This window comes from Dermacentor andersoni, chromosome 3, assembly GCF_023375885.2.
Source record: "Dermacentor andersoni chromosome 3, qqDerAnde1_hic_scaffold, whole genome shotgun sequence".
Lineage (NCBI taxonomy): Eukaryota > Metazoa > Arthropoda > Arachnida > Ixodida > Ixodidae > Dermacentor > Dermacentor andersoni.
Genome location: NC_092816.1, coordinates 196655778 through 196672432, shown reverse-complemented (window position 1 = coordinate 196672432; position 16655 = coordinate 196655778). Strand labels below are relative to the sequence as shown.

The following is a 16655-nucleotide window of genomic DNA, read 5'->3' as shown; positions in this document are numbered from 1 at the left end:
GTGTCTTGATCTGTTTATCGCTTGTTTATGCTCTGGTGCTGTCTAGAGGCTGCCTTATATATGGGTCTGTGGACTCGTCAAGCCGCCAAGTGGCAGCCTTTTTTCCGTAGCCCCTCCATCTGTAGCACCTGATGGAAAACAAAGATTTGATTTGATTTGTATCCCCCCCCCCCCCCCCTATGTAATGCCGGACTCTGAGTGCTTAGGGGAAAAAATGAAACGCAAGAATATATATATGACAGTATTCACGTCTATTGGTTTAAACAGAAAGGTTCTAACACCGAATATGTTGTCGAATAATGACATAATTCTGTCATACATTCCGGAGTTGTGCCTCTGGTAAATAATTAAAGAGTGAAGCTAGTAATTACCCAACTGAATGATAATGTTTTTTTAGCTGTGTTATAATGGTGTGTTTATCTGCTTCAATTATTTTCTGGAACTTACGAAACCTAGCCCTCACCAGTCACTCACCAGTGCTTTGCAAGTCTCACCCCGTTTTATTATATGTAGTTCCGGAAAAATGAAGAGGGTTTGAATGAAGCATGCACAGAGTTCTCCTTGCGATCATCACCAGTGTGGCTGTTGCGCTTGGTGAGTTGTTTTTCGTGAACTATTTTTCTTGGTGAAATGTCATGTACTCATATTAAGCAGAAGTGCCTTGACCAGAACAAAAAAACGTGAAAGGGTATATTCAAAAATACAAATCGTAAGCACAACTTTTTTATATTGTGGTGCATCTACGACCATTACCATTTTTAGATATAGTTGATTATCCATACAGTCCTCATGTGAAATCTAATTTCTGATATTGTTTAGAAATATTTGGGCACAAACCACTGTACGCATTTACCACCGTATTCAGAAATGCATTTTAACTTCAAGCCCACGCTTCACTTGATCTAAATGATTTATTGTGTAAACGTGCTATAGAAACTTACTGCATTTCAATCGACGCGCTCACAACAGGCTTACTTGAAATTAAGTCCAAAATGGACTAAGCATGGACATGCGCAGTTAAGTTGCGTCTCTGATACGGTGGTTAGCGTACTGGTCGTAAAGCACAAGAAATGAGATGCTGAACGTGGTAGCAAATAATGCTGAACGTTCGCTATTTAACGTTCGCACCACCACAAGAGACTTCAGCTGGCGTTGTAGATGATGTTTAATCCTTATCAAACTTTCCTTGTAGCGTTGTTACAGTGTTTCGTCGGCGTCGTTTCTATCAGCCAACATACATGATAAGCATTGCTTGTTAGCACCGAATAATTATTTAAAGTAGTTGATTTAATGCCAGTAGTTTAGAGGAACGTGGCATTGCTGCTTTCACTCAAAGCACATTCTCGTTGTCGAACTGATATGCGCAGAAAAGAGCCACATTCAAACTCAGAGGGAAGCAGGTCAGATATGCGTAGATCAGTGCTGTCAGAGGGCTATGGCTTCATCCTGGAGACGTGAACAACGACTTATCAGCGTGGTTCGCGGGAACAGTTGATCACACCTTCTCATTCGGGAAGCACTCCGTATGTGACGTCGCTGACTCGTAGTAGCGACGCAGTTTCTACGAATAACGATACTGGAAGATTGGTGCCCACACCCATATATTAACGCCAGGCTTATACGTGACCTCTCAAAAAAAAAAAAATGTACAGGTGTGCGTGGTTGCGTTGTTAATAGCGGATACGCACGCGTGAGCGCAAACTGACGTGCTTCGATGGTTTGAGCAAAGTCGGCAGCATCCATTGTAAGGGTGGGACATTGAGTGCGTGGGAGGATTGCGTTAAACATTGTTGCAGCCTTCCGGCGATGTAGCAAATGGAAAGGGGTAAAGTCTGTACTCTCTTATACGGCCGTGCTATAGCCAAAATCAACATATGGAAGAACATATTCGCAGTTTTGATGATAGACGAGAACGAACAGGGAACGCATATCAGCTATGGCTTTGTTTAGTCTGTCTGTGGCTTGTTCGCCTGGGCAATAGTAAACTGTGGCTTTTCGGTGAACGGTGCCACAGAGCTACCTGATATTTACTGTGATCTGCGCTGTAGATGCTGTGCCGCGGTCGGCTATAACGATCGCTCAAGCACCGTGGTGGAGTACGATGTCATAGGAAAGCAATGATGCAATTTCATTCACAGTACCTTGTGGGAGGGCCCATGTCTCAATGTAGCGCGTCGGGTATTTCGTCGCAATATGAATGTAGTAGTTACCAGCCCTGGAATGCGGATCGGTTCAAGCAGATATATGCCAACACGGGAGCTGTGGGCGATTAGCAAGGTGCAATCAGCTAGCTGGTCTCACTGGTGGTCTCTTGATTCTAGCAGTTGCGGGATGTGTTATCGTATTGCTTGAAGCCACGGGGAAGGGTAGGCATGAATTAAATATGGTGTATGCGTGAAAGCGTGTGCGCGAAACCGAAATGACTTGAGGCTGTCTCGTTCTAGTAGGCGCGCAGGTTTCCTCACTGAACGCGGACCACATCACATGGAGGCACATGGTTGCGTTCAATTTGTAGAGGATGGCATCTCAGAGAAAAAAAAAACGACGACAGTGTATTGCTGAACGTCAGAATACAGCACTCAAGCCAGCCTATGAGTGGTCGGAGTTATTTATTTAGTTTTTTTCAGCACGAGCACAATTCACAAACCGAAACTATGCTAGCTAGATATGCGACGACAACTAGCAAATTTCGTATAGAAACGTTTCACAACGAAATGGGCCAAATAGTGCAAGCAAACAACGTGCACAGTTCGTATTTTTATTTAAAAATGAGCCACGTCTGGCTGGCGTATGGATAAAAAGAAAACTAAATCCACTTATCCGATGGGGGAGTTCTTTGGATGCAATGTGAATGAGCCAGCATGGGAGTATTATTGGAAGTTAGCTTACTTATTTTGTCACTGTCTTCAGTCGTCCTCAAGAGAAAAAATCTCGAGTGAATACAAAGAAGGATGTTTATGCTTTCAAGAACACAAACCTTTATATATTATTCCCAGCGTTTATGAAGCATGCAGCGCCTCTAATTTCCAATGCAATATTGGCTTTTCTACCGAAACCACATAAAACAATTTTAAAAGTTCTTTTTAACGAAGCTTGCCGCCCAGAACCGCCTCAAGTTCAGTGTTTCAAGTTGAAAAGTGCCAAATCGCAAGTTTACATGCAAATATTAGTGAAAAACTACGCATAGGTTTTCATTACTTCTTGCTATGCGGTTGCCCTACCTGACACCTGGATGAAATCAAATAATAGCTTGGATAGCTTAGAATTTCAGTACGGCAACAAAGGTTCACGTTTTTCACAAATTCTTGTAGGTTGATTTGACTCATTTCGAAGAGGTTCATTTCCTTATTTATTATTTCAACGTAGCTTACGTGCCGTTGTTCTAGGAATTAGGTAAACGGAGAAAGTACAATAATATGATATCGCCAAAGCACAAAAAAAAACGCTTACAACAATCTACATATTCGAATACAGACTACAATAAAAATACAGACACACTTCTAGGCATAGGTTCGTACATTTGAGGCGAAAAGACTATGCACGGTACAATAGCTATCTGAAATGCATGTAAAAAAATGAATCGTCGCTCTGATGGCGGATAGAAATGCACCCCCTTCACCGACGTATAGAGGCGACGCTTGAAGTGGAGGGCGCAACAGGCCGTCAGCAGCGGTGTGCTTACGCCTGGCCCTAAACTTGGTGGGTTATATCGTGTTATTGCAAGCGAATACACCACATAGGATAAAGCCAGAAGGATCCTCGACATTGGCGAGCCAGCATTGAGGATGGGTGTCTGTCGCGACTCTAATGGATAGGCCGTACTAATATGTTCGCAATTTAGCGATTTCCCACACGGCCGCCAAATGTTATTTTTCTCTAATGTCTAAGAAGGGGACGTGGTTGTAGACTTTTCTGGAGCGCGCAGAAGGCATTGTGTTCACGCTGATCCCCAAAAGAAGGCATTTCTCCTTTTTACGTCCGTGTAAAGGTTCGGCTATCTTAAAAAGTTAGCCCCCCATCACCCCACCCCCTAAGAAGCACTTATAGTAAAGGCAAAGCCCCAAAGAACGGAGGAGGTGGCTTTTCTTCATTGGTGTTGTAAAGGTGGCAACCGCCATGCATTTGTCGGAGTGTGCTCGAATATTTTAGCAACTAAAACATGGCCTAAAGCATGAGTTCGTCCTATGAGAAATGGCACTAATGGCTTTCAAGGCACGCTGAGAGTACAAATTGAATCAAGCAAGGCGTGTAGGCACTGAATATTCTGCTCAAGAGTTGCAGAAAGCAAGGTTATGGCATCTAAATAAACGAGAATTGAAACAAGAAATACCTGACAAAGCAGTGTTCATCGTTCGAGGAAACGCAGCAGGCACTCAGCATAACTCGAAAGCAAGCACCTCAAAATTGTCGAGTATCTCGGACGTAATGAAGCTTGTTTTCACACCCTGACGGTTATCAGTAACTATCTGACAGTAGCCGCCACGCAAATTAATTGATCATCCAAATCGAACATCTCAAAGACGGTCGAAAACGTCGAATTTGGAGGGGAAGAGGTTAGGCGTCTATCCTTGCAACATTGTTGCACTTGGAGCCACGAGCGCAAAAACTCGTCACATCATATTTCCTTCTCAACATATGAGTGGCCGGCGCCCAGGGACTTGTCAAAGGCTGTATGATGTCGCTCGGCATGTATTTGTTGAATGTAGTCCCGCATTGTGTCTTGCTTCATATGAGAACGTGGTAGGCACGTTGGCGCACAGGCCTTTTCACTCGGGCGAGTAATAATATTGTGTTTCGTAATGGACCTTTGTGGATCTACGGTGTTGAAGTAAAGCACACCGTAAAAGATCGTAAAATGCCTTGAATGATCCCCTATGTGGTAGCCTATAGTTTATAATTCACATTGGCTTTGTTCTTCATAGGTCACACTATCTTGAGATGTTTTTCGATTGCGAAGCAGGCAGCAGAGCCTTTGACTGGTTCAAAGTAGGTGATCGTAGTTTTTCGGTGGAAGTGCTGGTATTCCCGACAGAAATTAAATGCGAAGATGTCTGTCGTTCGCGATGACAGCTGCACCACTCCACGCAATTACCCGAAGCTGTCGAGCCAACAGGTCTGGTAGATGGCATTCAGAGATTCCGAGACGAAGAGGGTTGCGGCCGCTTTTCCCAACCATCGACGTTGCGGTCCAGGAGCGTAGCATGATACAATTGTCAAAAACGAGTATCATTAGAAATTGAGGTGGACGGTCACCTGAATCTCACCATATGTACGTATTGTAAATGTGTGAATGAGAAGTTATGTGATGAGGTGAGCAAACGTGTGTGCCACTGTTCAAGTGATCACCTCCATTAACTGTATGCAAAACTTTATCTTTATGGCCATACGATAACACTAGAATTTCTGGCGTTCGTTCTTCAGACGAGCAAATTGATGTTAGTTATGCACTATTCGTGGCTTAATAATGCTCTTTGTCGGAACCGAAGTACCGTTTAAGAAGTACAACGGAAAATCGTAAATGCAAGAGTTATCTTTTTTTTATGATTTAGGTGAAAACATGCTCCTCGAAGTTGGCCCGTCCTTGGGAATCGTTCAACCAGTTGCGTCGAACGTGCTTGTACCCCCGTCAAGCTCCTCTGCTATTGTGATCAAACAACCCCAACCTTCAGGTATCATACATGCTCTTCATTTCAGTCACCAATGGAACGTAATATTTATCAAGCTCACATTCAGGCGGAATATAATCAAATTGTTTCACTGAAATAGAGTTCTGATTAACAGAAATCTTCAGTTCAGTGAACGCTGTTTCAAGACGGAGACGCGTTTTTTCATACTACGCATATTAAGACAACAAAGGAACACGGAAAGACCAAGTGCTGACCAGGCATCTCCGTTAACAATAATCCTAGTCTTCACACGTATGAACGTTTCACACGTATGACGCTTCACACGTATGAACACATAGTACTTCGACAGCATGGAGCTAAAAGGGCAACCTTCCCTTCAGTGCGGATGTAATTTTTGGCTGCTTCGCAGCTTGTAGAGCAAGACTTCGCAGCAAAACTTCGCAGCTTGTAGAGCAAGAAAAAAATGCTACTGAAATGTGTCTCGGATCGTCATTCGTGTTACGAGAAAAAAGAGGTGTTTTTGATAAGTAATGTTTTCCTGGAACATATCAGCAGGTAAAACAGAAGCGTAACTGTATTGGGTCATCTTTTGCGTTCTCCATTGCGAATGTTCACGCCAGGAGATAGCGGAATTTTGTCAACGAGGTTGTATTGTACTTCATTAAACAGACGAATCTCGTTAATTCGAACGCGCTTAATTCGACCATTCGGTTCAAATTGCGGTCCCGTAAACGTTATGTGTGCTCCAATGGGCGGAAACGCCCGATAATTCGAACGCACAAGAACTTGCGTCGGTTAATTCGAACATACTGTGCTCCGATAATGCTCTCAGCAACGCGCCAAATTACCCGGCGGTGCCTCCCATCAGCATTCCTCTGACCCTGCTATGCAGGAAGAGCTTAGGCAAGACTCCTCAGGCGTGCGCAGGCACGCAACACCGATAATTTCTGTTATTGACAGGTTAGTGACTGAAATTTCGGGCGCAAAACGCCTTCGCCGCCCGACTTTCCAGTATTTTTGCCATGACCGCAAGTCTGAAATGGCATTAAGGGCCGATTTACGCTCGAGCCGCCCATCGCCGCAACGCACGCGGGCGGTTCGTGAAAAGCGGGCGGTCGTCGCGATCGGGCAGAAAATTTCATGTATGCTGAAACCGCTTGGTACGGTGCGGTTCTCACGCGCCCTCTGGTTGTCCAAACAGGTAACCAGCGACTGGCACCAAGCAATAGCGTGTTGGCAGCCTCATGTACTGGCGACCAGCAAAATTTCTCGCCGTGCCAGCATTTTGTTATTACGTTTGCTTTCTTATTAGTTATTTTTTTTATTAGTTAGCTAGAGCGATTCGCATGTGCCAGCATCCGCACTGAGATTTGGGGACGCGACGTCTGTTGAAAGCTGGCAACTGTTCGGCAGTGAGCAGAGCAAAGTTGTCCGAAGTCGGCAACTATCTTCAGCAAGTCAAGTCAAGTTTATAGCAACAGTCATGTTAAAGTTACAAGGGAATAGTATTACGGCAGGAGGTCCCATAGTTTTGAAAAAAAACTGTCAGGGCGACCTCCTATGTTTACATAGATAGGGTTATTATGCAAAAACAGCAAAGAAGTATGGTCATGTGACCAATAAGAATAATTAGGCAAGTTGATTATCTATACCAGGAAATTGGATACATCAGTTTTTGGCAATGCTAATTATTGAAAGAGGCATGAAAAATAATCAAAAGCATGTGCAGCAGCAGAATAACGAATATTAACAGAAATAGTCAACCCGTTATGAGAGACTGAACTTGTTCATTATCAATAATATTAATTATATTACAGTGGTCGCGTAGAGGTAGAGCATCCGCGTCGCGTGCAGAAGGACCGTGGTTCGAATCCCGGTGCCGCGCAATTTTCCACTGGTAAAAAAAAAACATCTGCGTGTTGATTAAATTGCATAATCAGGCCTGAAGGGTGGCCTCATCCCGGTGACCAGAACCGGTAACGCACTCCCTCACCAGAGCAAGATTGGCCACCCTGGTACACTACTTGGCTACAACCTTCTATATGAATACCACCATCAAACCCCGGCCCTCAGTCCCCAGCACCTGCGAAGCAACTGACCACGGCGGCGGTCAGACTTTCGACACAGCAGAGGGTGCTCAGAATCTCTGGGTCCGGAAAGGCCACCATTGGAATCTGAATCGGGCAACGTTTAACGCTAGAACCTTCTCTAGTGAGGCGAGTCTAGCAGTACTATTGGAGGAATTGGCGGGCAGTGAATGGGATATAATACGGCTCCGTGAGGTTAGGAGGACAAAAGAAGCATATTAGTGTTAAAGAACGGGCAAGTCCTGTGCTACCAGCGCTTAACGGAGAGACGAGATCTAGGAGTCAGATTCCCGATTAATAAGGATATAGCTGGTAACATCCAATAACTCTATAGCATTACCGAGAGGGTCACAAGTCTTGTTGTGAAACTTAATAAGAGATACAAATTGAAGGTCGTACAAGTCTACGCCTTTACCTCCAGTCATGATGACCAGGATGCCGAAAGCTTCTATGAAGACGTGGAATCGGCGATGGGTAAAGTCAAAACAACATACACTATACTGATGGGAGACTTCAATGCGAGGGTAGTCAAGAAGCAGGCTGGAGACAAGTCATTGGGAAAATAGGGCATAGGCTCTAGGAATAGCAGGGGAGAGTTATAGTAGAGTTTGCAGAACGGAATAATACGCGGATACTGAATACCTTCTTCCACAAGAGGGATAGCCGAAAATGGACGTGGAGGAGCCCGAATGACAAGACTAGAAATGAAAGAGACCTCATACTCTGTGCTAACCTTGGCATCATACAAGATGTGGACGCGCTCGGCAAGGTGCGCTGAAGTGACCATAGGATAATAAGAACTCGAATTAGCCTAGACTTGAGGAGGGAACAGAAGAAACTGGTACATAAGAAGGCGATCAATGAGTTAGCGGTAAGAAGAAAAAGAGGAATTCGGGATGAAGCTACAAGAACAGGTATTCGGCTTTACTTAGGATGAGGACCTTAGCGTTGAAGCAATGAACGACAATCTTATGGGCATCATTAAGGAGTGTGTAATAGAAGTCGGTGGTAACTTCGTTAAACAGGATACCTGTAAGCTATCGCAGGAGACGAAAGATTAAGAAACGCCAATACATGGAAGCCTCTAACCCTACAGCTGGAATAGAACTGCATAACTTTTCAAGTTAATCAACAAGCGTAAGACAGCTGACATAAGACAGTATAATGTGAGCAGAATTGAATATGCTCCCAGGAACGGAGGAAGCCTAAAAGCTGTGAATTAGAAACTAGGAATAGGCAACAATCAGATGTATGCGCTAAGAAACAAAGCCGGCAATATAGTTACTAATATGGATAATATAGTTCAAGTGGTTGAGGAGTTCTGTAGAGATTAGGGAGCTATGCAAAGGGGGGAGGCAGCTGGGGAGGATCAGGTTACAGCAGATTTGTTCAAGGATTACTGGCACATTGTTCTAGAAAAGCTGGCCATCCTGTTTACGCAATGCCTCATGACCTCGAACATATCGGAATCTTGGAAGAACGCTAACATAATCCTAATCCATAAGAAAGGGGACGCCAAAGACTTGAAAAATTATAGACCGGTCAGCTTACTGTCTGTTGTCTACAAAGTATTTACTAAGGTAATCGCAAATGGAATTAGGGACACCTTAGACTTCTGTCAACCAATGAACCAGGCAGAATTTCGTAAAGGCTACTCAACACTAGACCATATTCACACTATCAATCAGGTGATAGAGAAATGTGCGTAATATAAACAACCCTTATATATAGCTTTTATTGATTACGAGAACGCGTTTGATTCAGTCGAAACCTCAGCAGTCATGCAGGCAATACGAAATCAGGGTGTAGACGAGCCATATGTAAATATACATAAAGATATCCATAGCGGCTCCACAGCCACCGTAGTACTCCATAAAGAAAGCAACAAAATCCCAATATAGAAGAGTATCAGGCAGGGAGATACTATCTCTCCAACGCAATTCGCAGCGTGTTTACAGGAGGTATTCAGAGACCTGGATTGGGAAGAATTGAGGATAAGAGTTAATGGAGAATACCTTAGTAAGTTGCGATTCGCTGATGATATTGCCTTGCTTAGTAACTCAGGGGACCAATTGCAATGCATGCTGACTGACCTGGAGAGGCAAAGTAGAAGGGCGGATCTAAAAATTAATCTGCAGAAAACCAAAGTAATGTTTAACAGTCTCGGAAGAGAACAGCAGTTTACGATAGGTAGCAAGGCACTGGAAGTGGTAATACATCTGCTTAGGGCAGGTAGTGACCGCGGATGCGGATTATGATAATGAAATAATCAGAAGAATAAGAATAGGCTGGGGTGCCTCTGACAGGAATTCTCAGATCATGAACAGCAGGTTGCCATTTTCCCTCAAAAGCAAAGTCTATAACTTCTGTGTCTTACCAGTGCTCACCTACGGGGCAGAAACCTGGACGCTTACGAAAAGGGTTCTACTTAAACTGAGGACGACGCAACGAGCTATGGAAAGAAGAATGATGGGTGTAGCGTTAAGGGATAAGGAAAGAGCAGATTGGGTGAGGGAACAAGGGCGAGTTATTGACATCTTAGTTGAAATCAAGAAAAAGAAATGGGCATGGGCAGGACATGTAATTAGGAGGGAAGGTAACCGATGGTCATTAAGCGTTACGGGCTGGACTCCAAGAGAATGGAAGCGTAGCAGGGGGTGGCAGGATGGCAGGAAGTTAGGTAAGCGAATGAGATTACGAAGTTTGCAGGGACAACATGGCTACAATTAGCACATTGCCGGGGTAGTTGGAGAAGTATGGGAGAGGGCTTTGCCCTGCAGTGGGCGTAGCCAGGCTGATCATGATGATGATGATGATCATGATGATGATGAGGAACGGCGGCTCGGAGGCGTGGGAGCAGCGTCCGAGCCAATGGCGAAGAAATGCAATGGCAACGGACTGTAAAGTAAAATACAACGTTAGAAAATCTTCCACCTGGACTATTCATCTCGGAAGTTGACTTCACGCATTCCGATACCAGGGTGACAATAGACAGCAACATATGTGCCCATTAACGTGCAGTGTAAAATAAAAAAAAACTCAATTTCATTGATATGATGTGGCTGAAAATTATGCACATCAGCAAATATTTAGAATAGTGTTGCTGAATGCCCCCGAAGAGGCTCCAAATGCCTTCATTTTCGGTGGAAGCTCTATTATTACGCATTGTACAGATCGTTGCATTGGTGTCATATTGCAACATTCTCGGGTATTGGCAGGTGGGGAAGCTGGGTTGGAAAAAGAATGTGCCAGGGCAGCAGGGGAATGTGACAGCAGGGCAGGCGCATCTCGCGCCTTGTGACAAATTGATAGCAGCAATAATGAATTAAAGAAAGTGATCATCAAAAACGAAAATAAGGTACGCGTGATAGCTTGGTGCTCTGACGTTGTGGTAGCCGCCATGTCTGAGTACTAGGGAGATGAGATGGTGCGTGCGTGGCGTCACGTCAAAGTATCGGTTATTTCTTTAGCGTCAACGGCTATATATGCCTTTAGTTCAAATTGGTGCAGCAACTTCACTCTTTAATTAACGATAACAAATTTATCTATGTGTTTCAATATTTGCCTGCGATAAAATTCCCGTCTTTCTTGAGAAACCTGCCTAGTTTATGTCATCTTGGTCGTTTTTTTATGTAGGACCTTAGTCGTTTTTCTATAGAGGGTTCAGTTAATGCATTGTTAGCAAATATCATTACGATTTCTTGTCGGTGTTAATGGCGGCATGCTTGAAAACACGCTCATTATTACATTTTGCCTTTTATGTTGCAGTTGTGGTTGTCCAAATTCCAGCCGTCGTCCAGCAGCCTACGATTATTGTAGTGCAGAGAAGTGAAAAATAAAACCAGTCATTACCCCCTGTGGTTGCTTATTGACTATGGTGCTGGGCTGCTAAGCACGAGGTCATGGCATTGAATCCCGGCCACGGCGGCCGCAATTCAATGGCGGCGAAAAGAAAAAAAAAACACCGGTGTACTTGATTTAGGCGCACGTTAAAGAACCCTACGTGGTCCAAATTTCCGCAGTCTCCCGCTACGGTGTGCGCCATAATCAATTCGTGGTTTTGGCACGTAAAACCGCATAATTTATTTAGAAAAGAACGGTCATGATAAAACTCTTTCCAGGAACTAGAGGAACAGGCGACTCACCGCCAAGTTGTGAGAATCTATCCCGTGGGAGTAATATTCTATGCCACATGGCACATACATTGAGCTTATGTTCGCTTAGTATAGCAGCAGTCAAGATTTTGTGAGAACAAAAGTATAAATAGGACTCGTATTACCTTAATTATTTCCATCTATTAGATAAAATGGTGTCACTGTGGCATGAGTTTGCCAAGGGGACAATGGAAAAAAAATATGTGTTTCGCATCCCGCAGTCCACTCCAGCCAATCGCACAAACTTTTATAAAGAGTGGAGCATCCAATTCTCAAATGCACAGCCCCTATGTGTGAAGCAGTCTTGGTGATATGAGGATCCTAGTGTTGGGCTCTTTTGTTTTCCAAAGCAATCGGAAGCACTCAAGACGTAATATACAAATGCGTCGTAACCAAAATAGATGCTATTCCGCAGCCAAGACACAGCTAGAAACAACAAATCACCGGTCCGACCTCCCACCCTGTTAGGACGACCAGCGAACCAGTTTGATGTTCAACTAAAATGACAAAATTATATATATGTATCCCTTTATATATGCACTCAAAACATCAAGAGAAAGACACCGCCGGCGCTGACGTTCTCGGTTTTGTTCGCGTGACCGCTCGTCACGGGCACGCTGCGGATCGTCGCCGGGGAGGGGAGAACTACGACGGGCATTGGCGGCCTCCCGTCACCGGCGCTGACATTCCAGGTTCTGCTCACGCCGCTGTTCTTGACGGGCATGCTGCGTCGGTCGGCACACACGAGGGGCCAGGCTCATCGACGGACGCTAAGATCGGCCGTGGCAGCCTTCCGCCGCCGGGGCGCCCATTCTCGCTGTCGCTCCCGTCGTCGTTCTAGAGGGACACGTTGCTCCTCTTTCGTGCGTGCCATACGCGTCCGCCCCATGTAGCCACTCAAGAATAACTGCCCATAACGTCGCTATGTGACACTGACATCACTCTACAGACGAACGCACATTGGGCGTATATACGTGTACATTTACTGCGGCCTTTACAAGTACACGGACGGACGGACGGACGGACGGACGGACGGACGGATGGATGGATGGATGGATGGATGGATGGATGGATGGATGGATGGATGGATGGATGGATGGATGGATGGATGGATGGATGGATGGATGGATGGATGGATGGATGGATGATATCAGCGGGGAATTAAGTTGCCCCCGCCCCACCAAGGTCTTGTTGTTATATTGCCTAATGTCCTATGTTAAAGCGGAAAGAAGAAAAGGAGGAAAACCACGATGAATTCCCATAACCAAACTTTCTGAGCCCCCATTGTGAACTTTGTTTTTGCACGCCTCCGTTTGTCGTTTTCCTACTTCCATCAATTTCAAGTCACTGCTTACTAATCTCTACTGCAGACATGTTTACTTTCCTCCTGCTCTCGCTGAACCCAAGGGTTTCAAGGAAGCCAGATATGCCTAAATCGACCACTGGGAATGTATCTTCACATTCTAATAAAGCATGCTCAACTGTTTCGCTAGCTTTAGTGCATCCATGCACATGCTTGTTCTTCCTTCTTTATAAGTGCGGGTTCTAAGGCTTCCTGATATCAATTCGAAAAGTGATACACATGGTTGCTATAAACGCGCGCCCCTTAACGGCGACGAAGGCACGCCGTGCCGAGAACAAAATTTATTTATTTATTTATTTATTTATTTATTTATTTATTTATTATTGCCTCAAAGGCCCCAGTGTGGGGTATTACATAAGCGATGGGTGACCACTTCAGTGGAATATCGACTCAATGGCAGCCTTGAAATGATGTGGATAGGAGTGGTGCACGGCGTCGGCGGAAAGGTCATTCCAGTCCCGGGCAGTCTTCACAAAGAAAGAATGTAGGTGCGCAGTGGTCCGTGCAGGCGGAGGATACACAGATTTTTCGTGACGTAATCGGCAAGACTGACGCTGTGCTAGAATGATGGCTGAAGCACTAGGAGCAGAATGATAAAATTTGTGATAAAGACACAGTCTGAAAACATGACGCCTTATATCTAGATTGTAAATTACTGCTTTTAATTTTAGCTGAGAGACACTAGTGTGGTAAGAATAATCAGAATAAATATAACGCGCTGCACGATTCTGAACTGCTTCTAGAGTGTTAGAAAGGGTGGTTTGGTGTGGGTCCCAAACAGAGCATGCGTATTCTAGCTTACGTCTGACAAAAGTTAGATAAGTTAGTATCTTTAAGGATGGTGGCTTTAAGGATCAATTACTCGAATTGACACTTGTGGCAAGCGCACTAGGATGAACAATGGGCCACCCATAATATGTTTCGACACTTATTCTAATCAACCTAAACGACTAGACTTTCTTCTACACTACGTCTCGACACGAAAATTTATCTTTGTCGACGCAACGGTGTACACACACGCACGCAGAAAATTTGCCGGCTATCCATACACACCTTCGCTGTAATTGAAAATATATATATATATATATATATATATATATATATATATATATATATATATATATATATATATATATATATATATTTAAGAGCGTTTACAAATGTGTTACGATCAATAATACGTCCGATGTCAGCCGTAAGCTGATTCAACAATGACGGATGGCAAGATGTAGCCGTGAGGGAAAAAGATTAGTTCGGACAAAGATAAGCTCCACTTTAAGCTGATTATCAAGTCGCGACGACACACGATGGGCTGGCCTGATCTGCAACATACCGCATGGAGTCTGATTGTGGTAAACCTCGTGAAAAAAAAATTTCCCCGACAGTTAAGATACTCCATAATGCGATTCCAGCGCAACTATTTAGGCATTCTGAATTCTCGATATAGTAGGGCAAAGCATTCGATTCTTAAGGACAAGGTTCTACCTGCGGCAGCGCTTAGTCTCTGCTCGGGCAGATCGTGTAGCAGCAGCGGCAGACTAAGCATTTCCACTGGTTGCGTCGCCCATTATTCAGAAACAAAGCGCGAGCACCTGAACGCGTGGCTCGCGCCCAGCAAATTCTGTAGCAGCGATGGCGCCACGGGCGAAGTAGCGCATGGGCAGTGGGCCCGAAGCTCACGCCAGAGCTTTGTTTCAGCGCTGGCCGCATGCCTAGTCGTGCCGGCACTGCCCTTTCATCCTCACGCTTCTCGCCGTACCCTGCTCCGCTTTCCGCTTCATTGTTGCGCTGCATCCTCCTCTCCATTCTGCTCTTGGCGTCTCTCACCCCCCCTGCTGCACTCCGCGTTCGCTTTGATCTTTCGCTGTGCTCGGTAACGCCGAGGCCGACGCTCATCGATGGAACGGGCGCCTAAAGGCGCACGCACACTAGAGGAGAAACGTGCGCGGCGCTCCGCCGGCGGCAAAGCGCAGCTGCGGCAGAGAGGCCACACCATCTGGCTGGCCAGCTGCTGCGGCAGTCATGAGGCAGCATGAAATTGTTGCCTCCTCTCGTTTAGTCTGCGTGTAGGGGCGCGATGTAGCGTGCTTTTCCTTCGTCTGCTGAAAGAATGGCGCTGTGTTTGCGTTTTTCCTTCTTGACGAGAGTTATGTCTTTTGAAGATGACGACATAGCTGCCATTAATCATAATCATGTTCGTGTGCTCCATTCGGTTGCGGCGTCGCCGCATTCAAAGGACAAGGAGAATGAGGTACGGGCTGTCGCGCCCACGACCTTGTTTCAAGTTTCCAAGGAGCCGTTCATCTAAAAGTTTACAAGTTTCTTCGATGCCAACGTAATGCTCATTAACTTATGAGTTCAAGACACAAAATTCGTAAGTCTAAATAAAATATTTCCTGAATTTTTAACACACCTCCAGCGCTCTTTCGGAAGGCGCAAAAATGGCAATAGGCGACAATGTGAACGTGCAGCTTCGTATTGCAACGTTGTCCGTATAAATGAATAGCCGAAGGAGTGCTGTCGCTCTGGCGCACGAGAGTTTCTGGGCATCAGGAGTAGATGCCCTAATGGAGCGCTACGGAAGGGATGGCCCTCCATTTTTACCACGGCGGCTGCAGGAGAACGCAACATGGCAGGTACAGATGTGCGGGAAAAGCATCTACGTTCTTCGGAATTAGGCAAAGAAACAACGAATACTACTCAAATGTCCTCCCTTCAACCAAATATACGCCTGCAAGTGCATCGTTCCTTTAATAAAGAATTTAGCTGTCTAAAAAGTGTTCGGCTATTCGCTTACATCGTCAATCATCCTTGATGATTTCCATATGCTTTATTTATTTCTTGGCGTCCCCGGCTTGTTCTACTCGACTATTCTGTCTCTTCGCTGATTTACTGGGCCAGCCAGAGATCGAAAGTTCTCACACGGACAGCGCTATCACTTTCTTTGTCAAATTAACCAAGCGTGCAGGCAACAAGAAACTCTATGCGCATGTTTGTGTACATTTGTGTGCATATATGTGTGTATGTACGTTTCTTTGAGCTACATTTGCAGCCGGAATGAGGGTATCAGAAAATTGACGACGAATGTGCGCCGCTAAAAAAATGTGTTGCTCCTCCGGTAGCCCCTAATTCTTTACGTGACCATACGTACGAGTGCTTTTCGTTGACAGAAGCGCAGTGCGTGTGCCACATGGAGGTGCGAAACGCGTTAAATTTAGGTGCGCGTCAGGGTAACCAAGGGCGCTGGGTTTTAAATCTACGATCAATAATTAAATGGTGGTGGACCCTAATTTCCTATTTTAGGAGTTTTGTATTCCCCAAATTAACATGACATGCAATAGTTTGAGTTGCCTCTAAATATTGCATTGGCAGTGGAAGTAACTGCAAATTTTACAGATCAATGAATGACGCTAATTGGTTCATT

The 16655-nt window shown here is 44.9% G+C and overlaps 1 protein-coding gene across 1 annotated transcript in view; it reads left to right on the top strand.

Moving 5' to 3' along the window:
* Positions 1 to 11570, top strand: part of LOC126524077 (carboxypeptidase Q-like) — a 121953-nt gene extending 110383 nt beyond the window's left edge. Inside the window, exons 7-8 of the mRNA XM_072287372.1 lie at positions 514 to 594; positions 11483 to 11570. Coding sequence (XP_072143473.1) covers positions 514 to 594; positions 11483 to 11533 — 132 coding nt within the window. The 3' untranslated portion in view covers positions 11534 to 11570. The remainder of the gene's footprint in view (positions 1 to 513; positions 595 to 11482) is intronic.
* The last annotated feature ends 5085 nt before the right edge of the window (positions 11571 to 16655 follow it).